The following is a 21,580-nucleotide window of genomic DNA, read 5'->3' as shown; positions in this document are numbered from 1 at the left end:
ATCTCTCTAAAATAACTGTTCCTTTGAGAAAAACTATTATAATCTTTATAAAAAGATGATGAATGCTGCTTTTCTCTAATAATGATATTTTGTTTTACCTCCACAGTAGAAAACACAGCCAATCCTGTCATTAAAAAGAACACAGCTGTTACCATGATAAAAAATAAATGCATGGAAAAGTATCTATATTTTAATGTGGCACTACTAAAAACATTTACATTCTAGAATATATTTTTAATTTTAAGACTGTATGAGTGAAGGCATAGCATATTTTTTCTAAGGACCTAATGCAAATAATGTAGTAAACTTCCTATTTGATTTTAAAAGACAGTAACTATTAATCTCAGTAGAACTTTGACATTCCCAGTCCAATGTCTTTGAATGTTCTCAGCTTGCCTGTTGCTGGGCACTTTCCTCTAGCTGGGCTGCTTTGTCACTCCCTTGTGGGAAAGGATGTGCTTATACCTGCAGTGGCCTGTGATACCAGGACGAACTGGTACCAATTGGGGGCCTCTCCTTCTCTGGGAGGAAGGGGAGAGGGAATGGAAGGAGGGAAGTGAGGAGGCGGGACTGGGAGGAGAGGAGGGAGGGGCTAGGATCAGATGTAAAATGATTAAATAAATAAAGAAATGGAGGGAAAAGATCACTTTCTAGCTAAACTGATCAATAGTTCTAGTGGATGTCAATACAGCAGCTAACATCTAAAAACTAGCTTCTGTTCTCTACTTGGTTTAGAATGACACCCTTGAGGGCATGCCAAAATTTCTGTAGAAAGTTGTTTCTATGGAACTTCCAGAGAGCTGGAAACTCATGAAACTATTTGAAATACATATTCTATATTACATCACAGTTTAGCTGCGCCAGCAATTTGGGGCTATTCCCATTTGTTTTGGGGCAGGAGCCAGCATCTCCTTTATAATTGAGAGACCATTTAAGGCTATGCTCTATGTTGAGACAACCGTGAAAATAGTGTTAGACCAAGAGATGCATGATTTGGACTTATTTCCCTAGGTCAGTAGATAGTTGGTTCATCTAATTTTCTGAGCTTCAGCTTATTTATGTATAAAATTCTGGACTTAGAAAAACTATTTTATGATTGATTTAGAACAAATTATTTTTAAGTCTCTATTCAGGTTATTATTCTATTAGGAAAATAAAGCAATTAATGACATTTTCTGCATAGCTCATATCAGAATCATATCATTTTATTCTTGCATAGTAACTGCTATCTCTGGCAGAATTCAAAGCAACTGCTTTCATGCTGGCATGTGAGTGTTTCCAAATTTTTCTTAAGAGTAAAAAATCCAAATATTTTTATGTCAATTGCTCTTTCTCCATTGACCGAGCTCTTTTCCTAGGAGTGGATACTTACTATTTTTCTACCCCTACTTTCTCTTATTCCTTCAGTTCACTTTGCTTTCCCTCATGTACTTTTGATAAGCTAACATTGATCACAGCATCCTGATCCTTCTCTTAGAAAGAACGTGTCTCCTCTGGGACTGTCTCACCATACGTTTGTGGTCCTCATCATGTTTTCCTGACCATAACTTCTCAGTCTTTGTGACTGTTCAAACAATGAAGGGCTTTGTTTTGGTGGCTCAACTAATCTTGCAGCTTTGATGCTTCAAATTTGCAGAGTTTCTTATTAACTCAGCTGTCTCTTCTGAGCTTTACAACTAATAACAGTCTTCATGACTTTATGATCTCCCCATATTGAAATCTCACAGGGAACTCTACCTTAACAATTAGATTTTTTATCTCTCTCTCTCTCACATACACACACACACACACCTGTATGAGAGAGAGAGAGAGAGAGAGAGAGAGAGAGAGAGAGAGAGAGAGAGAGAGAGAGAGAGAGAGAGAGAGAGAGAGAGAGAGAGAGAATTTTTCTATTCTAATAGTGAACATTTCAAAGGCAATATGGAGAATCTATTCAATCAAATGTTACCAAATTTTCATCTCACAGTCTAGGATTCATGCTTTATGACAGCATTTATGAAAGCTTATGGTGAAGTACAAAATATGGACACTTTATATCTTAGATATCTGTGCTCCTTAGATATTTAAGATATATATATTTTTTTCTTATGTCCAGGATCACCCCTGTATCCATTATGGGATCTATATTGGGGGAGATTTTATACAGAATTGTGCTTAGCTTGTTTGATTCTAGTGTTTCCTTAACTGCAGTGCAACTATAATTTTGTTCACTTTTCTCTTTAAAGCTTTTGCTGGCTTCTTTTAAAAATTAAAGTAAATTAAGGTTAGGTTTGGTGTTATGGCTGTGGAAGTTTGGGAATGAGTCCCATTGGCTCATATGTTAGAGTGGTTCTGGGTTAGGAGGTGTGCTTATTGGAGTAGATGTAGCCTTACTGGCATGAAATTTGATGTTTTAAAAACCCACACTATGATCATTTTCTGACCCCCCATCTCTTTCTTTCTGCTTTCTACCTGCCAACCACGATGTAAAGCTCTCAGTGTAGTCTAGTATTGACTGTGTCCAGTGGTTATTAGCAATCAGTCTTATGCAGATCTACAGTGACAAGAAGCAAGCCAGTAAGTGTCAACTTTTCACGGCCTCTGCATCAGCTCCAACTCCAGGTTTCTGCTCAGGTTGAGTTTCTGCCTTGATTCCTCTCAGTGAACTGTGACTTGGGATATGTGAGAAAACTAGACTTCTCCTTCTCCAAGTAGCTTTTTATTATGGTGTTTCATCACAGCAATAGCAACCTTAACTTAGATAATCCTCATAATCTCTGAACTAGGAGGGCTGAGGCAGGAGGATTATGAGTTTCAGTCTGGCCTGGGTTATATAGTCAGACCCTATTTAAAAACAAAATAAAACAAAAAATGACAACAACAAAATGGACCAAGAATCATATTGAAATCCAATTATTATTGTAAGTCAGTTTTAGGCCTTTATGCATCTCTGATTCACTTCTTGCTCTCTGCCTCTTATTTCTCCTCACTGACCATGCTCCAATAACCTTAACCTATTGTTCCTGAAATACAGCAAATGGAGTTCACCTCAAGATATTTACCCTATTCATTTCCAGTTTGGAGTAGTATTATATCCCTCCTTGTGATAGGAGCCCCTTTGCATAATTCTTCAAAAATATTGTTTCTTTACAGATGTATTTACTCACTTTCTTACTGTTAATAAATCTATTTTTTTCTGTTCCATATGGCACAAAATGTCACTTGAATTTATGCATTATGCGTTTATTATCTACATTGGTTTTTAAATTAAGCTTAGACTATCAGGCACTACTATGCTTGTCATATTCACTCCAGATCTAATGCAGAACATAGAATGTGTTAGCTCTGGACATTATAATTACTGACTAAATTTGATAGGAAGAAAACTGAAGATATGAGTAGCTAACCCATAGAAAGGGAAACAGGAATCACTCCTCCTGGCTTCCCACACAGTTCTTCCTCCACACCCCTGTTGCTTTCCCTGCCCCCCAACTTCAGATCAGCCTAGGTTACAGAGCTCAGGCCCATCAAGTGTAATTGCTACTTGCTGTACCAATGACTTGTTCCACCCCTGGAAGCCCATGTTGGAATACCCAGGCCTGTGCCATACTTTCTCACAGTCTACTGGCCTGGTCTCTTTTGCCATTACTAGATCCACTTATTTCCAGGATGTTCTTTATTATATCCATTAAAAACTTTACTGTATATTTGTCAGTGTTCATCTTTAAGAGGAGCCACTTTTCTGCATTCCTATTTATAATCCCTTCTTTTCTTATTCCATGGAAAAACCTTGCTAATTATGCAGTGTTCTTTTTCTTCCAGCTTAAACTAATTTCTTCTTTTCTACCACAGAATGATGTGCTGACAGCTCAGTAGAGCACATTTCTTCCACTCCAAAAAATTTTCACTGTAGCTAGAACTGAAAAAAGGATCAATATAAGTCTTTATCAATACAGCCAAGATTTCTTACAAATATAATTAATTGTGTTGAAGAAACCTTGAAATAACAAGATAATAAAATGTACAGCAGATATAAGCTATTCTCTGTGAACATCATGGCATGTTTTGGTTTAGCTGACTGAGTGAGATAATAGCTACTCAAGCAAATATGGAATTAACAACAGCAAAGCAGAGAGAGAGAGAGACAGCGAGAGAGAGAGAGAGAGAGAGAGGGCGGGGGGAGAGAGGGAGATTAGTGTTAAATGAGGATGCACAGCAGATATTAAGAAACTGCTTTTTGGAGATGGCCCTTTAACGAAAAAGCCAAAATTTTCTGAATAAAACCACATTTAAAATCATTGCTGAAACTTCCCATTGCACCAGGAGCCAAATCTTTTGGTGCAGAGTGCACATGATTCTTGATTCTCAGATTGACATTTCTTCACTTCTTCTAAGTTAGTATCCATGTAATGTGACATTTCTTGTACCCATATAATGTTATATTTCTTGTTTTTAATCTCCATCCCATTCTGTTCCAACTTTACTTTGTGTTCATTTTTCTTTTTAAAAGATAATCTATTGAATATTTTGAGCATGCTAAGCAAACAAGGCATTTTGTTTTAGTGGCTGTTGCTGTTCCAAAAGTGGCAAGGGAAATTATAGCTAAATATGAATTTTTCATGAGAAGAATTTTGAATTTGTAATATATTTACATGTCAGTTTTTCAAATAAAGCTTACAGTCACTTTTACATCAGTGTTTGCAAAAACAAAACCTGTCTCATAGATAGCAGGCACAAATCATAAAAGTTCTTGTGATTCTGAATTTTTATCATTTTAGTAAAATATCAAAGGTACATTATTTAAAAAATTGAATAATATGAACATTTAAGATAATGATGACTTATGAGAGGAAGTGAGAGGGCATGTGGTTATTAGATACAGATATTGCTATCTGTAGCATTCAATTTATTAAGGTAGATTAAACTTTTTATGTATTATACAAAACTTCTGTATTATATAAATGATAACAGCAACTTATTAAGAAGTATTTTTATAATAACTTAAGTATTATTGTAGATTATCCTGATTTACTTGATTTTTGTTTATACTTAATGTTAAAGAGGCCTTTGCCAGCTATCAGTAACGTTAACTTAGATACTAACGTGTTTTAGAAAGACAGTCAAATATAAGACTGACAATTTGATATGTGTGGGCATTCTAAAAGATTTTAAAGTGTAGATTATTGATTTATTTATGGTAAATGAAAATAATTATTCCTTTTGGTACATGCCAGCTTGGAGTCTGATTTGTGGCTTGCGTTATTGGAGTTGAAGACAGCCAGTAACCCTGAGGGAAGAAAGGGATGAAAATTATGCTCTTTCCACGGATAGCCAACACACCAGATAGATGCCCATCCAGCATGTACGGCAATTCCTGAAAGCTCGCCGGTTATCGAAATAAAGTGCAGCTGCGTAGAAGGTCACATTGTGAACTTGTCCCCTGTCAGGGTACAAGCAACCCAAATATAGCATATATTCCATATAAGTGGAAAATTATCATCTCCTTCAAAGAATTACTTATCTTTCACTTGTCCCATGCCAATGTGTGCATACCCCTCATTTTTTTCTTTATATGACTTAGACTTTTATTTTCTCTCATTAATCACTTTCATTCTCTGGTCTTAAAATAGAATTCTAAATATCTTTGATGATTCCATTGTCGTTCCCTACATGAATAATTTTGTTCTGTGAAATAGTAGAATGAAAGTAGCAATTCTTAGGCAATTTAGAATATTAAACATTTAAATTGTCAAGTATCTTAATGTTAATGTTATCATCTTTTATTTTACCAGAAAAAGCCATGTAGCAAAACGATTAGCAAGAGACAAGTAGAGAAAAAAATCTAATATTTCCAACAGCCAAATTAAGTGAATATATATTTGGTAGATAAAACAAAAAGTATACTTCCTAAAATAATTTTTCTTACATTCTAAAACATATACATTAAATCATGACTATTACTGCTGTCACAAATTGACCATTGAGGTAATGCGCTTTATAAAATGGGAATTATTTGACCACGTCCCCTGGATGGGGAGACCTGGTGGCACTCAGAGGAAGGATAGCAGGCTACCAAGAAGAGACTTGATACCCTATGAGCATATACAGGGGGAGGAGGTCCTCCTCAGTCACAGTCATAGGGGAGGGGAGTAAGGGGAAAGTGGGAGGGATGGAGGAATGGGAGGATACAAGGGATGGTATAACAATTTAGATATAATATGAACAAATTAATAAAATACATTTAAAAATAAAATGGGAATTATAACCTAAATGTTAGCAAATCTAGAGTCCATGCTCAATGTTATCAATGGAATTATAATAAAATTATCTCTGGAAATATCTATAACATGCAGAAATAAGATGAAGAATATGGATTTTTGTGGGAAAAGGTAAGAGCATGCAGCCATTCTTTTGGATCAAACATGATTTTTGAATACCTACTATGTATATATATAGTTTTATATAAATATCAATTTAATTTTAAAGGATTATCATGAGTAGGCTTGCTTTTTCTGTTTGTTTGTTTGTTTTAGACATGGTTTCTCTGTGTAGCCTTGGCTGTCCTAGACTCACTTTGTAGACCATTCTGGCCTTGAACTCACAGCGATCTGCCTGCCTCTGCCTCCCGAGTGCTGGGATTAAAGGGCACCATGCCTGGCAAGTAGGCTTGCTCTTTTGTAGACTAGTTAAGTAATTTTTTTAGTGAGATGATATAATTCATTTACATTTAAGTAATCAGAAAATGTTAACACCAGAATTTGAAACCAGAATTTAATAGATCCCCAAGCTCCTTAGCCTGTGACCCTTTCTTTGTTGTACACTGATAACCTAAATAAATATACAAGTTTTATTTTTCACATCCCAGGGAGCTGTGAGAATACTTGAATACAAGCAATTTATGAACTTACAAATCCACCATTGACAGAATGGGCAGTCATAGGTATGTTTAGGTTTGTGGTGTGTGCTCATACTTCTTTTAAATCTCAAGATTTTCCTCAATGCTTTCTCCTGGCCCTAGATGTACACCTTGGGGCCAATGACTGGTGACTGTACTGAACTTGAGCAGTGATTTCCATGTCTACTGCCATGACTTCATGCCCATCCAGTTCTGTCTTAGCACAGCTCTCCAAGCCCAGCTCAGAATTAGAGTGCATAGTAGTTTTGTAATTCTTATAGGACCCTTTCAAACTGTTCCATTATACCTGTAGGCCATTTGTTTGAATGTTTGGTCCATAGTTGGTGGAACTGTTTTCTGAAAAATTAGGAAGTGTGGCCTTTGTTGAAACAGGTGTGGTCTTGCTGGAGGAGGTGTGTCACTGGGGCTGGGCCTTGAGACGCCAAAAGCCTATAGCAGGCCCAAGTTTTGCCATTGTCTCTTGCTTTGTATCAAATGTGAGCTCTCAACAATTACTCAAGTGTCATGACTGGCTGCATGCTGTCATGCTTCCTGCTATGCTGATCATGGACTCACACTTTAACTGTAATAAAGCCCCTGATTAAATGTTCTGTTTTATAAATGGTCTTGGTCATGGCATGACTTCACAACAAAAGAACAGTACTGAAGGCACCTGGTAGACTGTTATTTACCAATTTCTATATATACATGTGTCTGTTTTAATAAGACAGGCCCCAGACACTTTTATCATTATTCCCACCCTTCCTGACTTTATGCATGCCTTTTTTTTGTCCTTAGTACTCTTCTTTCTGCCTGCTGGAAGCTTGTCTGATTTCTGAGGCCAGATAAATCTTCATGAAGAAGTTATCATAAGCCTATCATCTGTGTGATTATTGTTTAAATTGCTATTTTCATCTCTATGACTTTTTAAAACATTTAAGAATCATGGTTTATATATCTATATATATAATTTTTGTTTTTATATATAAGGCTTAACCTTTAAAGGTAGTGAAAACATATGTAGAAGATCATAAGACTATATATTATATTAATATGTGGTCTATGCTCATTGATTGACTGGTTATACCAGTATTTTTGGTAAGATTGATAAAAATAGGTTTGGGATCTGGTCTTATGCCATCCTATTTGACTCATACATTCAGTGATGAAGAAAAAAAAATGAGGTAAAAAAAATCAATGGATAATTTTTTTCACTAAATTTCCAAAATTCTACACAATGCCATAGGAAAAGTGTAGACTTTAATAGTCTTTAGTACTCAGCTGATTAATAACAGAAGTTAAGTTCTACATAGGCTCCTTTCATGTCTAAAATTTAAAAAATAATAGTTGATACAACTATAAATGCTAATGTTTATGATAATATCTGGTCATGACTAATTCCTAAGAATAAGCCATGTCACTACTATTTCTGCAAAGCAAATAGAACACAGTACTCTAACCTTTAGTGTAGTGTAGTTGACCATTAATACTTTGTACTTTAATCACACTTTTTTTCAATATTTAACAATAGATTATATACTAATAGAACATGGCTGCTTCCCAATATTTCTAATGCTGGCTAAAACTGCATAGCAATAATGAAGGTTGCACTGGTCCTTGAAAGATCTATCCCAATCAACAACACATCTGTGAGTGATACAAGGTGCAATAAACTTAAGTAAAATCACACAAATTTCCATAACATGAAGTATCTTTAACAGAGAAAGACATCAAAATGTAATTTTGTTTTGATCTTCTGAGAAGTGTTTAAGTCTTTTAAAATGTTTCCTGAGGACTTTGTTTTGTAATACAAATAGCAGGCACTATATCCCTACTGCCTTGTTTGCTTAATTTATATGATTGTATATTTGATTACTGAATGTTTTTAATGGTAGTTTTGACTATTTTATCCTATTCAAAAAGAAACACAAAGAGGGAGGTATATTATACCAATAACTATTTTTGTCATTGGCTTTCAGTCTGAATACTTACATAGTTTTTTTCTTATAGGTATTATGGTATATTCTTGTAGTTGCTAATGTAAATATCCTAAGTAAATCAAAATATAAGAACACAGATTACACACAAAGAACAGAAAGAATAGTCAAATTACAGTTGACTAAGGATGTTGGGAGATATGAGCCACGGCACTGCTTGTGAGCTGAAAGACCTCCAATTGTCTCCACTGTACAGGGGCAACAGAGAAACAGTGGGAATTGACATGCATGGGGCACCCGCCCTATGCAAGGCTCTGGATAAACATTTGATAAGCATTGTATTCTTAGCATCACATCTCCAAAAATAATAGAGAGTAGGATTTCCCTTTCTGTATAAATGAGAGCTGACAGAGAAGAAACACAGCTTGTCTAGTTTTATAATTGTATGACCATTATATTGAGATGTCTGGATCCAGTCTGTCACTAACTTTGAATGAAGTATACAGAGAGCAGAGCTGCACTCGTGAGAAGGAGTACGTAGCTTTGATCCTTGCAGAGGGATGCACACACAGCTCATTTCCTATCACCCTTTCTACTGTGCTCACTGAGGCGCTCTGCTTCTAGTCATTGAGTTAGCTGGACATTGTCATTTCACATGCTGAACATCTAACTGTATAGTGGCCATCAGATAATTTCATTAAATTACTCAACAATGTATTAAAATATTTTGATTAACTTTAGGCATAGTTGTGTGTGTGTGTGTGTGTGTGTGTGTGTGTGTGTGTGTGTATGTGCACGTGTGTGCAGACATTCTCAGTATCTTTGTGTGTAAGTGTAGTAGTGTGGATGAAACTCCTACCCTGAACATGCTAGGCAATTACTCTACCATTAAGGTATATCACAACACTTGTGCTATTTAAATGAAGTAAAAAAATAATCTTTAGACTTCAAAATTGAAGAGACATTTCTGACATAATATTAATTAGATATTAAAGTGCCAACATGTCTCCACCTTTGATTGTATGTATGTATTCTGTGTATATATGTGTATACATAAATACAAAAATACATGAAAGCTTTTATATAGAAACATTTATGATTGGATGGTTGGGGAATGTTCTTATCTGTGGATAGATTTAATTGTCTGAAAAGGACCAAGTAATCATGCAAATTAAAAAATTTCTTGGTTGTAGTTGAAGTGTATATTAGATGGATTCACTTATAACTCAGCCCATAGAAAAAGTCAACTCAATTATTTTAGTCAAAAGCATGAGAATTAATAGATGCAATTTGGTTCAGACAATGTTTCTATCAAGCAAATTGCCAGCAAATATTTTCATTCCCTAATGTTCCTAAACAAAGACTTCAATTCAATTTACTCCTTTGAATCATCCTTTGACTGGATGGAAACTCTAGCAGATTCCATTTCCCCAGAATCGTATTTAGATTTTAGAACATCCCATAAGATAAGGGCCAAAACACTATTTTTAATTCATCATCCCATTATCAGTCAAACTTAGAAATGACGCATATTTATGTTTCTATTGATGTGTGATGCAGTTCCAGGAATAATAATCACATCCACTAGAAGTTGAATGCATTTAACTTTTCAGATTGTCTAATATCAGCAAATACTTAGTCACATTTGAAAATGAGAATGTGAGTCACTTAAGAATCTCGGCCTGAGCTTTAACAGAACAGTCACCATCATACCTAGAAACACTACTGCATCTGGGTTCTATTACCAAAACATGGTTATTTATTCAAGGAGCACTGCCTCTGAGGTTTTAATAAGATAGTGGTGACTAATGTTGATGAAATGTAAAAAGAATAATTTGGTATTCTTTAAATCACCATCTCAAAGAAATCTTTTCATGATAGCTTATGTAATTAAAATTAACTTAAAAGAACACAGATATACATTTATAATGTTATCTGAGGATAGGGAAGGGATTTACATTGCCTGATAAGGAATTTTATTATGGCAGAACAGTAATTCACCTGGATAGAGATAAACTCTGCTCCAAGTTGTGTATATTTAAAGTCACTAATGAGTTTAAAACGTTGTTTTGTTTTTGTTAAATAATTCTGTTATATTTAAATATTAAAATTAATATATTAAAGCAACAATCAATTGAATCTTTGGAATGAAGTATAAAATGTCTTATGGTTGGAGGAGTTGTTGAAATGGTGAACTAAAAGTCTACAGAAGAAGTGTATGTGTTGATTGTACTATACATCTCATACAGGAAAAATAACAAAGTTATTAAGTAGATAAAGTCATAACACCAAGTATACTTCAGAAAAATAATAGATAAACATACTAAAACTTTAAATGATTTATGTATAGAAAGTATTAAACATTTCAAAACACTGCCCTATAGTTTGCAGGTGGGAGAACCAGGCATAGAAAATTATAAAAATAAACCTTACAAAATGAATGTCAGATAAAGATGGCTGGAATTAGAGCATAAGGACTATCAAACACAATTCCAATATCATTCAGAATGCTACCACCTGATGCTCTAGACTTCTAAACACCAAGCGAGACCAAAAACATAGAGTTAGTGTATCAGTGACTCGCACGCTACTGAAACCATCCCTTTTGTCAAGGATGTTCTTGACATCCCTGTAGGCTGAAATTAGTGATGCACAGAGTCACTTGGAAAGACGACCATGTCAATTAACTCCATTCAATACACCTTTTAAATTGATTCTGCCCCACATGTCTTTCTTTTCCAAAGTATCCTACACAACGGTTCCTTCATTGTCATCTTGTAGTTATGCATTCTCATTTTTTATTGAATTCTGAATTTATTAGCTATAATGAATTGTCTAGGAAGAATAAAAAATGCTATGGAAAGTTATACTGTTCTTTCCTTGTAAAATTATATTAAAGGATCTTTTCCATCCAATTGTCCGTGTTTAGGATTGACTATATAACATGCTTTTTCTGATTATGCAATGTACCTGAAAATCAGCTCTGTAGGCATATATGTTAATGGCCATTAAGCCATTAAAATTAGCGTATTTGAGGCCAAGTAACTATATAGCTTCTAAAAACTTCCATGTACTTGCCCTAGATAAAAATATGTAATGATTTTAGTCTCTCTACATAAAAGATAATATGCTACAATGCAGCCCTTTATTTCTACTAACTAATTTATTTCAGAAAGTTGAAATAATGATATTAATATTTTGAAGTAAAGTTTCACACATTAATCAAAACACAGTCTTATTTAGACTCTGAACATCTTGACAGGTTAATCATTGTATGTCTCATTAAAGATTTTTCTGTTGAGCTTCTCTCTCTATTTTCTTGGAGTCTCTTTAGGGTGTAAAAATTAGTATCATGATGATGATTATTAGAAACATGAGACGTTCTGTTGCTTCAGCCTGACACACATGTCTTGGTCCTTGGCACCATCATTCTTTCTGTTTTTATCTACACACAGTTAAGCCTTATAAAAACAAAGAAGTTTTTATATTCTATCTTGGTTCACAGTCTTCATCCATATTGCCCCAGAGAACCTCACTTCTCACATCTACGTCTGCAATCTTGGGTACCCAGGACTAGCTGCTCACATTTACTTCTTGGTTGTCATACATCATACAACTTTCTAAAAGATTGTTTATTATTCATTAATTGACACAAATCTCAATCCTCTTTTTTACATGAGAAAAAAATGTTAGCGACCCAAATATATAATGGTAAGTTTGGGATTTACAACCAGTTAATTTGCCTTAAGAGCTTATTTCATGAGATATTAACATTGTAATGTATTGATTTCAATTCTATGAAACCGTCAAGGTCATTAATACTTGCATAGGTACTTTACTTTCCATGGTAAGGTTTCTCTTTCCCTATTATCCCTAGTCTCTCTGAGGTCATATTTTAACTTCTTACCTCTGTCAATGCTAGTAATGTGATTCCTCCCGCCTCCCCCACTTTTTTTGTCAGATGATACCCTCTGAAGACAGTATTCTGATTCATCTTTTATAGCTTCTGTAGTAAATAGTAAAATGTCATTCACATATTAAGCTCTATATAAATATTGCTTATATGGATTTACCAGAGGAAAAAAAAGATAGTCCAAAATTATTCACAAAAAATGAAACCATTTCAATAATTCATTTAACCAGTCTATAATGTAAAAATCATGATCATTCCAACTGGGAGTTTATTTCTTTACAAATGTATTTTTCTTGTATGTCTTGGAGTTGCAAAGGTGATGATTTAAACATTTCAGTTTCAAAATAAGTCGTTCAGTTGAATGAATTATTTGAGTTTTTACAAAACCATATTGTAGTATTCAAAACTATTCTTCCAAAAATCTTGGTGAATTGTGCTTACTGTAAAAAACTAATTAAAGTAAAATTAATTTTTATGGTAATGAATGTATCAATATGACTGATTTGTTTTCTTTTCTCTGATTCAAGTTTTTTTTTTTTTACATTTGTGCATATATTAGCTCATTTATATAGTATTATCCCTTTTGGAGGGAGAAAAGATTATGATGAAAAATTAACAAACTAGTGTAGTTACTTAAAATATTCTAAGGATAAAATGATTTTAAGATATAATTTAGAGACAGTTTACTTTAATTCACTCAATTTCTTGTGTTTAAGGACTATGGTGACATTTGCATATTTGAGGCCTTTTTTTTTTCTTGACCCATCAGGAGATCACATTTCACTCTCTTTCTTTACATGTTGGTATTGCACTTTATTTTGAGAGTTTGTCAGTAGAAATTTTAATAATAACACTAACCACAGTTCTCAAAATATTTATAGCCACATATTAGATGTGGAATTTAAGATTTGTCTCTTATTCTTTAAAGTTAGTACCTACACAAGCAACACTTCCATATAATAAAGAACGAGCTAGTTAGTGGGAGTTAATATAAACTTATAGAATTCAGAAAAATAATTCTTGGGGAAATTCAATGCTAGAATTATATATTCTTTTCCTTTTTGTCTTTTAAATTCTGCACTCTATAAACATGTATCTAATCTGAAAAAAGTATAAAAACTGATTATCCAAGGTACAATTTCACTGTACTTAGCAGGTCAGAACATTTTTTATGAATGAATTTGGGGTGTATTTTTCTCAATTTCTAAACGGTCTTTCTCTTAGTACTTTAGTGATGAAATCATGATTGTTAAATATAGTATAGAGTGCCAACAACAGAATAGCCTCCTAATGAATTATTCAGAAAATACAACCAAGGTAGAGACCAAATGGCATGGCAAGTATGAGGAGATTATAAAAGAGAGGGGGAGGGCAGGAAGGAGGGTGGGATGGGAACACACACACACACACACACACGCACACACACACAGGGGGGATAGAGGGAGAGAGAGGGAGGGAGCTTTTTCATGTTCAGGTAGTTCTTTTATTAATTTTTGATGGCAGCAAAGGGTCTGCTTCCTTGCAATTCATTCTACATGACCAAAGAAGATTTTTTTTTAAGGTCTGCCCCTGGTCTGAAGAAAACGACATTGTTTTCTGAGTAGGTAGGCACACTGTAAGGTGAGTTACTACACAATCAGGACAACATTATATTCCGTACTGTTGTTTGTTTAACTGATGGCATAGAACTTAAATAGAACATTCAGAGGCGAGTATGAGAAAAGTAGCAAGGCAAATTCAAAGCAGTGCTTTCTGGGATGATGCTGTCCCTCCTCTCAGAGCTTTCAGTAGCTCAGCTCACTTTCCCCTTTGATTATATCACTGTTGCATTGGTGTACCTCGAGCATACTGCCCAACAGATAAATATCCCTGCTTGCTCTTGGTACAATAAAATGATGTAAAATTTTTAGTAAAAGACATAAACGACAAGTGAGTTTGCCCTTGGCAGGTGTAACCTTGTAATGACTAACACTGGTCAGTCTTTTGCAGAATCAGCCAGATTGACCCTGCCATCAAGTTTAAATAAAGCCGTTCAATTTGGTTTTGACCCCAGTTAAGAAAATAAAAAGCTTCCCAGTACATAAAAGGACAATATAAATCAGCAGAGCTTGCCGTTTGGAACCTACAGGCAGAGGAGAATTATAATATTGTTTCCCCAGGAGACAGTGACTAAGGCACGCACACCGACCATCCCCCGAAAAGAGGTAAAGAGAGAGTGAAATGGCTAACGTACACACACCCCGCTCCATACCGGGGACGAGTCTCCAAGCTGTGGCGTGTGCTCTCGGAGAGCTAGGCTGAAGCTGACCGCCCCCACGGCCACGCTGGACACCCCCAGCCCTATCTCCAGCACAGAGAGCACCAAGAGGCTCCCAATGATCTGGCCGCTGGTACACATCCTCCTTGGGTCATCATTCCTTCCAGCTCAGAGAAGGAAGCCAATCACACACCTTCTTTCTTCCAAAGTCCTGAACCTTTTCCGCCCCCTACCACAGTCCAGATCCTCAAACTTTTCTTTCTTCACCAGCAAAGCATCCACAAGGTCTGGATTTCCAGGACCAGAGAACCATTTCCGTGGCCAGGTCAGAGAAGAAAGAGCTGCTCCAGCCACTGGCACGTTCACGGGTACCGCGGGCGGTGGGTGGGAGTCCAGAAGCAAGCAGTGAGGCGGGAGAGCGACCCTGGATCTGAGCCTTGGCAGTGCCTGATGCTCTGTCCAGAGTTCTGCCTTGTCTCTGTTAAGCGCTTCCCGGAGCCTCCAGCACCTCTCTGTCTCCCTTCTCTTTCTGGCGTAGGAACCGAGCTTGGCTTCCTAGAGATAAAGGGGAGCTGCTCACAACCCCTCTTCACCGGTTCCCTTGCCTTCCCTCCTTTGTTTTCCTGGCAGCGCAAAGCTCTTTTGTGAGTCTCCAGGTCTCCACGCAGAGCAGGTGGATGGTATTCAGCACCACGTTCCTCTTACTTGCAGTGACGCCAGAAAAAGAGACCTTGTCTGATGGTCTCTTTCCGTCTGGGTTTTTTTTTTTTTTTTTCCTCCGTCGTCGTTGTTGTTCTCTTCCTCCCTCTCTCTCTCTTGATCTGATTCTCTCTCATCGCTATGACCTCATTGGGGTTTAGGAGCCTGACGGAGGAGGGGAAATCCTGATGTATTTGTGAGTCCAGGACCAATATCTTTGTCTGACCCCTGCTTCGCCCCGCCCCTTGACCCAACCCCAAGATCCCAAATTCCCTACTTCAGCATCTCCTCTACTTCGACCCTCTTGGGCTTCTATCCAGCCAGGAGGAGTGGCTAACCCTGGTGCCTACATTAGTATGGGCTCATTCTACGCAAACTTTGCTCTACATGTACTTTCCTCTGCTTGTGGAGCAGAGAGCAACGGAAAGCCAAGTGCACCAGCCTAGAGAGAGGATAGAGCCCTATACAAAGATTCCAGGGGACCTCATTGAAGGACTCATCTGTACCAGCGAGCCCACACTGGAGCCTGCTCGTTAAGAAGAGAGCCCCACTCTCTACCATTACTACCTGGTACATTTCCTATCCAAGGGCAAGAATCTGTCGGCTGTAGTCACATTTCTCTTGCTACATGCCTTCACATCCTGAGATGCATCTTCAGACTCAGGATGACTGAGGCCCTGCAGTCTTATCTAATTTAGTTGAGGGGCATATACTTAGGTACCAGACCAGAACAAGCATTACTGACAAATGGAGAAAAAGTTTGACCTAGTACATAACTTTTTTTTTTTTTTTTTTTACTACCTTTAATTCCTCTGAATCACTATGTCGGGGCTCAAGCATGGCGTGTGTAATTTTGCTGCTTTCTCTGATGTCTAGGCATAGGAAATCAGTTGTATATTTTCCTGAATTTTGGCCCAAGAAACATCTCAAGGTCTTCCACCAAAGATATTCAGGGTGGGGAGGAATGAGATCTGAGGTATGGATCCATCAACCATCTTTCTCAAGAATGGGTCCTTTAATTAGAGATGGGTTCAAGGAAAATGCAGACAAAGGGGGTCCACAATTTGAGGGCATTTTAGCCTCTGCTCACATGCAGACAGGTTCAGAGTAAGCATGTTTGAGATTACACGACTCATATATTCTTTTTCAATCTCCAATGTCGAGGAAACATAAGCAGCAGAAGTGTCAGCTTCGCCTTTAAATATTTGATTCAGGATTTGTTTCATAGCTTAACTTTTACATTATCATTTATTTCTTTGTCATATGTTTATTTTTACAAGTTTTTAAATGAGTCATGTGCCTCAAAATTAATGAAAAATTACCAGTTAATCTTAAGGAATTTTCAGTGATATTTGGAGCACAACTTACATATTTATGTTGACTGATAGTGATGTTCCTTTCCACTTCTCAAAACCTTTCCCCTCAGATAACCAGTTTCCAGAATTTCTCAAGTAGTTCATATGTATGGAATTAATAATAAAAATTTATGATATTTAAATATTATGTAAGTCAAACATAAGCAGAAATGAGACATCTATGCTGTCTTATCTTGGTTTGAATTTAGCCACTTCTTTTTGTCTTATGATTACTAAAATATATTAGTGTAGTTTTGTGCAGAAAAGGGATACCCTAGGAGAGAATTATAATGAACACTCAACAAAGAAATAAACATGTCACGTACTGAGTTTGGTTGTTCATTTATGAAACCAGTTACTTCAGTATCTAAAAGCTTAGTCATATGCCCATTTGTATAAAACACAATGCTTCTAAAATTACAATTTACTCAGAACAGATTAAATCTATCTTCACTTATGAGTAACTATAGATGAGTTAGGATCAAATATTTTAGGAGTGATATGTTAAAAAAAATCATCATCCACAGAAGAACGTAACTGTCCTGTTTCAAAAAGTGACTTCCAACACCACAACTGCAAGACTTTTACAGCATTTTTTCTTTGATACAAAGTATATTTCATGTACCTTTGTAATCAATGCAAAGAGTTACCAAAACTGATCGATCCCAAATACTCCTAAAATGTCTTCATAGTCACAGAAATCAAGAACAATAATGAATTCAAGCTGAAAAATATTTATTATTGTTATCATTGTCTCTCAAAATTATGTCAAAAAAAGAATTAACATACTAAGCTGTAAGTCAAGAGAATTCATATAATTTCCATTCTATCCAAACTCCAGTGCTTTCACAATTCAAGATTTAATTTTTCTTATATTACAGCACAACAAAAGTATTACTCATGAGATCCATTGAGATAGTTCAATACTTCATTATGTTTAATAAGAGCAACACACAAGCTTGCTGTCTGCTGGTGTGTGTATGATATAAATGAAAGTGTGGGTAGCCTTGAAATAATTCAAAAGCTCCTTAACTAATAAATTGTTATTTATGGTTCCCTTTTAAGGATATTAAAATTACAAGTAAGTATTAAAAAATTATGAGATTTTTAAACATTTTTTTCAAATTAGATTTATAGAAATTGTAATATTTTGTTAAAGAAACACCCAGAAATTGGTAAACAAATTCCTTCATCTATGGTATGAATGATGCTTCCCTGACTTCTTGCAGTAAGAGTTTGCTCCTCAGCCTATGACTGGAAGTGAAGAGAGTTAGGTCATCAGATTATAGTCTTGATGGTATGTTGGGGTCCTGTCCCCCCAGAATAAAAGCAAGAATTCTGGATTTTTAAAAATCTAATTATAAAAAACTATTACAGGAAGAGGGAAAATTGAATGTACTACATTGATAAGCCAAAATAGTACAACATTCCTTACCCAGAAACATATAATAAAAAAATAAAATGGAAACAGATTTTTAAAAGAAATGGTTGAACATTATAAAAGTGGTTATATAAGTGGAAACAATACATTTTTTTAGTTACAAAGTTCTACAAAGAAGAAACCCTATATTTTGGAGTTTATGGTGTATGTGTAAATAAAAACATGAGAAAGCTAAAGTACACCACAGCTATTGTAAGGCTAGAATGAACCCAGGCTGCTGTGAGTTCTGATAATATATGTGTGTGTATATATATATATATATATATATATATATATATATATATATATATATTCTAATCATAGTGTGTGTATATATATATATATATATATATATATATATATATATATATTCTAATCATAGTGGAAGTAGTTCTCAATAATTTAGAAGTGTGGTTATAAACTTTAACCTGGAGCAGCTACTAAGCAATAATGATAAAAAGGCACAAAGAAAATAAGCCAACGTAAGCTAATATTAAGATTTATTGTATTAACTTAAAAGAAGGAAAGATGAAGGTAACCAGAAGTAGGACAATTAAAACCATAACAAGATGGGACCATCAACTCCTATCCACATCTATAATCACAATTACTTTGTATTCTGATTTCTCTAGAAGTCACGGATAGGAAGTCTGAATAATAATAAAACAGTGTAAGTTACATTCCACTTGTAGGAAGATTTGTCTAAATATCACATTAGATAACAGGAGGGCTTCCTCAAGACCCAGCTATTCCACTCCTTGGAATATACCCAGAAGATGCACTACCACCCAATAGGGACGTATGCTCAACCATGTTCATAGCTGCCTTATTCATAATAGCCAGAACATGGAAACAGCCTATGTGTCCCTCAGCAGAAGAATGGATAAAGAAACTGTGGTACATTTACACTATGGAATACTACTCAGCTATTAAAAACAAGGAATTCCCAAAATTTGTGGACAAATGGATTGAACTAGAAATTTCATAATGAGTGAGTTCACCCAGAAGCAAAAAGAGTTAAATGGTATATACTCACTTATATCGAGACACTAGTCCAAGGGGTACGTCCCCATGAAAAACTTTACCTACCAGGAAAGTGGGTCAGAGGGGAGGACATCCTTTTGAGACTTTAGGTGTGAGAAGCCTGGGAGAATGAGGAAATAGAAGGATCCAGAGGGTCCTGGAAAACTATAGGCGGGTCTGGGCCCTGGGGTTCTCCTCAAACTATGGCACCAGCCAAGGAAAATATAGGCAGTAAACTTCGAACCCCTACCCAGACTAGCCGATGGACAGGATATTCTCCACCATTAAGTGGAGAAGGAGATCTGACTTTCACACAAACTCTGGTGCTCCATATTTGACCATGTCCCTTGGATGGGGACGCCTGGTGGCACTCAGAGGAAGGATAATAGGTCACCAAGAAGAGACTCGATTCCCTATGAGCATATACAGGGGGAGGAGGTCCCCATCAGTCACAGTCATAGGGGAGGGGAATGGGGGGCGAAGCAGGAGGGAGGGAGGAATGGGAGGATACAAGGGATGGGCTAACAACTGAGATGTAATATGAATAAATTAATAATAAAAAAAGAAAAAAAAAGGATGTGAATTCATCTTCAGGAGATGTTAGATTAATACTCATTAGAGGAAAAGGATAGAATAAGGGTTATCACAACCCAGTAAAACACTGCTGAATGCCTGAAGGACCAACACAATAAACAGCGTATTCAAGAGAGGAAACACATCAAGATTCTATAAAATAAATCAGATTTTGGAACAAAAAATGATTTTAAGACTGTAGTTACAACTATCCTTGATAAAGTAAGACAATTTTTTCCAAGTCAATGAATATTTCAGTAGAGAAATAAATTATAGCAGGAGATAAAATACTACAATAAAATAAATAAAAATTGTACAGTTAAAATTACAATATTGAGAATTAAAAAGAATGCTTGAGAGACAAGCTCGCAAAAGAAAAGAAGAAAGTCAACCTACGTGGTTGTGGTAGCATACACAGTACCTGGGTAGTGCTGGTGATATCTGTGTATGTATGTGGCTGTGGTAGCATTTAAGTGCAAATTTATGCCAGGGGGTTGACATTCAGTGTCTTTCTCTAAAGCTGCACTTTATTTGTTTATTTATTTATTTATTTTTTATTTGTTTATTTATTTATTTTGGTAATGGAGTTTCTCACTGAACCTTTAGCTTCTCATTTCAGCTAGACAGGGTTGCCAGTGAATCTATTGGATCTGTTTCTACCTGCCATGTTAACCCCTGTGGTGGTGGTGCAGACATGCACTGACTTGCCCATCTTTGGTGTGTATGCTAGATATCTGAACTAAGGTTTTTATTCTTGTACAGCAAACATTGAACCACCTCCCCAGTTCTGAATATGCAATGGTGTTAATAACTACATTAAATTTATTTAAATGATGAAATACATACTAAAAATAATGAGCAGAAATTATTAGAAAGAATAAACATGGGGAAAGGCTCAACTATATATTTTGTGCAAAATAAACATTTTATATATGAATTTAAATATGCTAAAAGTGGATGGAAGGGAAACAATGATTATGTTATCAATAGGTAAAATATAATTCAAAATGAAATTGTTATAAAGACAGACATAGAAGAAAGGTAAGAGAGCAGGTCATCAGGTAGATGGCAGGTGTTTTCTCTTCACCCAGCCTTGCAATGATTTCTGCCTCTCAGAATTAAAACCATGTATAATATCTTCCCAGTCAGCATAGACTGGCTATGTCGATGGACTTCTAACTAATAAAACAGGGAAAAGTGATGGGATTTGCTTTCATGACTAGATTACAAATTTCCATTTTATGGCTGCATCTCTGCCCTTTTCTGTTTGAACAGCTTCTAATGATATACTTTTGTGTTGGGTAGGTTCACAAGACTAGGATTTGAGGGTGGGTTCAGACCATCAGCACCTGAAAAATAAGCTGCCTCAACCCAACAATGACTGAAGGATTGATCTTGCCAACCATCATCTTCGGAACATATTTTGACAGTTGAGGGTTGCAATGCTCACAGCTAACAGATTGCAAAAGAAGACCCACTTTGCTGTTCCCATGTTCATGTTCCCAGATAAATATTTTCTAACAAGTCTT

General features: G+C 35.8%; 1 protein-coding gene across 4 annotated transcripts in view; it reads right to left on the bottom strand.

The window, feature by feature from the left end:
* Positions 1–15,701, bottom strand: part of Tmem196 (transmembrane protein 196) — a 63,301-nt gene extending 47,600 nt beyond the window's left edge. For 2 of the 4 annotated variants that reach the window (XM_051152560.1, XM_051152566.1), the window contains exon 1: positions 14,958–15,701. In XM_051152560.1, coding sequence (XP_051008517.1) covers positions 14,958–15,122 — 165 coding nt within the window. In that variant the 5' untranslated portion in view covers positions 15,123–15,701. The remainder of the gene's footprint in view (positions 1–14,957) is intronic. The other 2 variants (XM_051152571.1, XM_051152577.1) reach the window with 1 other exon arrangement.
* Between the last annotated feature and the right edge of the window lie 5,879 nt (positions 15,702–21,580).

The sequence above is a fragment of the Acomys russatus genome, chromosome 1, assembly GCF_903995435.1.
Source record: "Acomys russatus chromosome 1, mAcoRus1.1, whole genome shotgun sequence".
NCBI classification, from domain to species: domain Eukaryota; kingdom Metazoa; phylum Chordata; class Mammalia; order Rodentia; family Muridae; genus Acomys; species Acomys russatus.
This window is presented reverse-complemented; position numbering and strand designations above follow the sequence as displayed.